The following is a 2,341-nucleotide window of genomic DNA, read 5'->3' as shown; positions in this document are numbered from 1 at the left end:
CCCCCATAGCGGTTCCCCCCATAGCAGCCCCCCCAGCACCGACCTGTCCCTCGCGCAGCTCATAGGAGAGGAGGCGCATGTGGACAGGGCCGGGGCCGGTGTGGGCCACGGGCGGCGGGATGGTGACCGTGCGCGCGGGGTCGGCGGCCAGCGGCAGCTCCAGCGGCTCCGGCGGCACCGTCAGCGCCCAGCTGAGCCGCACTGGCGCCGCCGCCAGGCTGGCCACTGACTGCAGGGGGGGCAGGACAGGACAGGGGGCTCAGCGGGGCGGCCAGGGGGGGACACGCGGATGCATGCACCCCCCGTGCCGGCACACGCACCGCCAGCAGCTGGGTCTCGGTGAGGTTCCAGAAGCTCTTCCAGAAGTGGACGTCCAGGTTCTGCGTCAGCCGCTCGAACTCGGCACCCCGCAGCTCCGGGTCCACGGCGAACTTGCCACTGGTGAAGAGCGAGCCGGCCGCCACGCCTGCGCCCGGGGGGGGACATGGACACGCAGTCAGGGGGGCCCCATGCCGTGTCCCCCCCCTTCCCGCAGCAGTGGCACTCACCCAGCCCCATGTCGTCCCGCTTGTAGTTCTCACCGAAGGACACCAGCCCGATGGCGATGGTCTGCAGGAAGGGCCGGATGGACGGGGCAAACTGCGGTGACAGGCGGGAGAGGGGGGATGTGAGTGGCGGCGGCACCGGCCAGCAGCCACCACCRGCCACGGGGCCCCATGTACGGACGTGTCTGTAACCCCCATCCCTGTGTTCCCACATCTGGACACATCCGTAACCCCAGCACCATGCAAATGCTGCCCCYGTCCCCGTGTCCCCACATCCAGATGTGCCCGTAACCCCTGTCCCCGTGTCTGGCCGTGCCCGTAACCCCCATCCCTGCGTCCCCATGTCTGGACATGCCCATGCCCCCTGTCCCCGTGCCCCTGCGCGCCTGCAGTCCCCAGCGCCAGGCAAGCGCAGCCTGCAATCCCCGTGTCCCGGCACGCTGGGACCACTGGCGCAATTGCCTGTGGCAGGTTGCACGCCCATCCCCACGTCACCATGTCTCCACAGCAGGTTGCAGACCCATCCCCACGTCCCCATGTCCCTATGGCAGGTTGCAGACTCATCCCACGTCCCTGTGGCAGCTTGCCCACCCATCCCATGTCCCCGTGTCCCCATGTTCCTGCGGCAGGTTGCACATCCCCACGTCCCCGTGTCCCTACATCCCTGTGGCAGGTTGCACACCCATCCCCACGTCCCCATGGCAGGTCGCACATCCCTGTGTCCCCATGTCCCCATGGCAGGTTGCCCACCCATCCCACGTCCCTGTGTCCCCATGGCAGGTTGCACATCCCCATGTCTCCACGTCCCCGCGTCCCCCCCCCGGGCACCTGGAAGCCGAGGCAGCGCCCATAGAAGCAGCCGTTGTGCATGGTGCTGTACTCGCGCAGCACCAGCTCGGAGATGCCGCCATCCTCATGTGGGAAGAGGCAGCCGGGGCGGTTGTGAGCCAGCAGCCGCTGCGCCAGGCAGAGCAGGGCGCGGAGCTGGGCCAGGGCGGCGCCGTAGGCCTCCAGCTCGGCAGCATTGTGGCCGCTGCGGAAAAAGATGCTGCGGCGGTGGGTGGCCACGTAGCGGCTCTTGTGCACCACGTGCGCCAGGCAGCAGCAGGCGGTGTGCACCAGGCTGCGGTAGCCGTTGCCCGGCGTGGCCTCGTCCAGGTCGAAGCGGTGGTAGAGGCGGGCGAAGTGGCGCAGGGCCGGCTCCAGGCGCCGGGCGTGCTGCCGGATGGCGCCGAAGGCGGCCACGAAGCGCCGGCCGGCCTCGGTGCCGCTGCGCCCGAAGAAGGCGGCGTTGTCCTCGGCCAGCGCGTGCAGCGCCTGGAACAGCGGCCGGACCTCCATGGCGGCACTGCGGGAGTGGAGACAGACAGGGACACAGAGATGACGGACACGGAGACGATGGAGACGGAGACTGAGACGGACACGGACACGGAGACGATGGAGACGGAGACAGAGGCAGCTTTAATGGGGCAGCTGCGCTCCGCCCCCCCCCCCCATCCCGTCCCATCCCGTCCAGTCCCGGGCGCCGGGGCCCCTCCCAGACACCCCCCTGGGGCCACCCGCCTCTGGGGCAGGGGACGGCGCTTGCGCAAGGCGGCGGCGGGGACACTGGGGCAGGGGGGACGGGGACGGGGGTGGCTGGCGGCGGCGGGGGGAAATCGGCCATAGGGCAGCTGTGGAGCTGGGGCAGCCCTGTCCCTGCAGGTCCCCGGCTGTGGGGCACTGGGGGGGCAGCTGTGGGGCAGCCATGGGGCCAGGGCAGCCATGTCCCTGCAGGTCCCTGGCCGTGGGGCAGC

General features: G+C 70.6%; 1 protein-coding gene across 1 annotated transcript in view; it reads right to left on the bottom strand.

Moving 5' to 3' along the window:
* Window positions 1-1,953, bottom strand: part of LIPE (lipase E, hormone sensitive type) — an 8,067-nt gene extending 6,114 nt beyond the window's left edge. The window contains exons 1-4 of the mRNA XM_026077346.1: window positions 1,374-1,953; window positions 549-639; window positions 321-466; window positions 44-229 (exon numbers count right to left, since the gene is read on the bottom strand). Of these exons, the coding sequence (XP_025933131.1) occupies window positions 44-229; window positions 321-466; window positions 549-639; window positions 1,374-1,886 (936 nt within the window). The 5' untranslated portion in view covers window positions 1,887-1,953. The remainder of the gene's footprint in view (window positions 1-43; window positions 230-320; window positions 467-548; window positions 640-1,373) is intronic.
* Between the last annotated feature and the right edge of the window lie 388 nt (window positions 1,954-2,341).

Source organism: Apteryx rowi, unplaced genomic scaffold, assembly GCF_003343035.1.
Source record: "Apteryx rowi isolate R43461 unplaced genomic scaffold, aptRow1 scaffold_1113, whole genome shotgun sequence".
Taxonomy (NCBI): domain Eukaryota; kingdom Metazoa; phylum Chordata; class Aves; order Apterygiformes; family Apterygidae; genus Apteryx; species Apteryx rowi.
The sequence above is the reverse complement of the archived record's forward strand: the minus strand, read 5'-3'. Positions and strand labels throughout refer to the sequence as shown.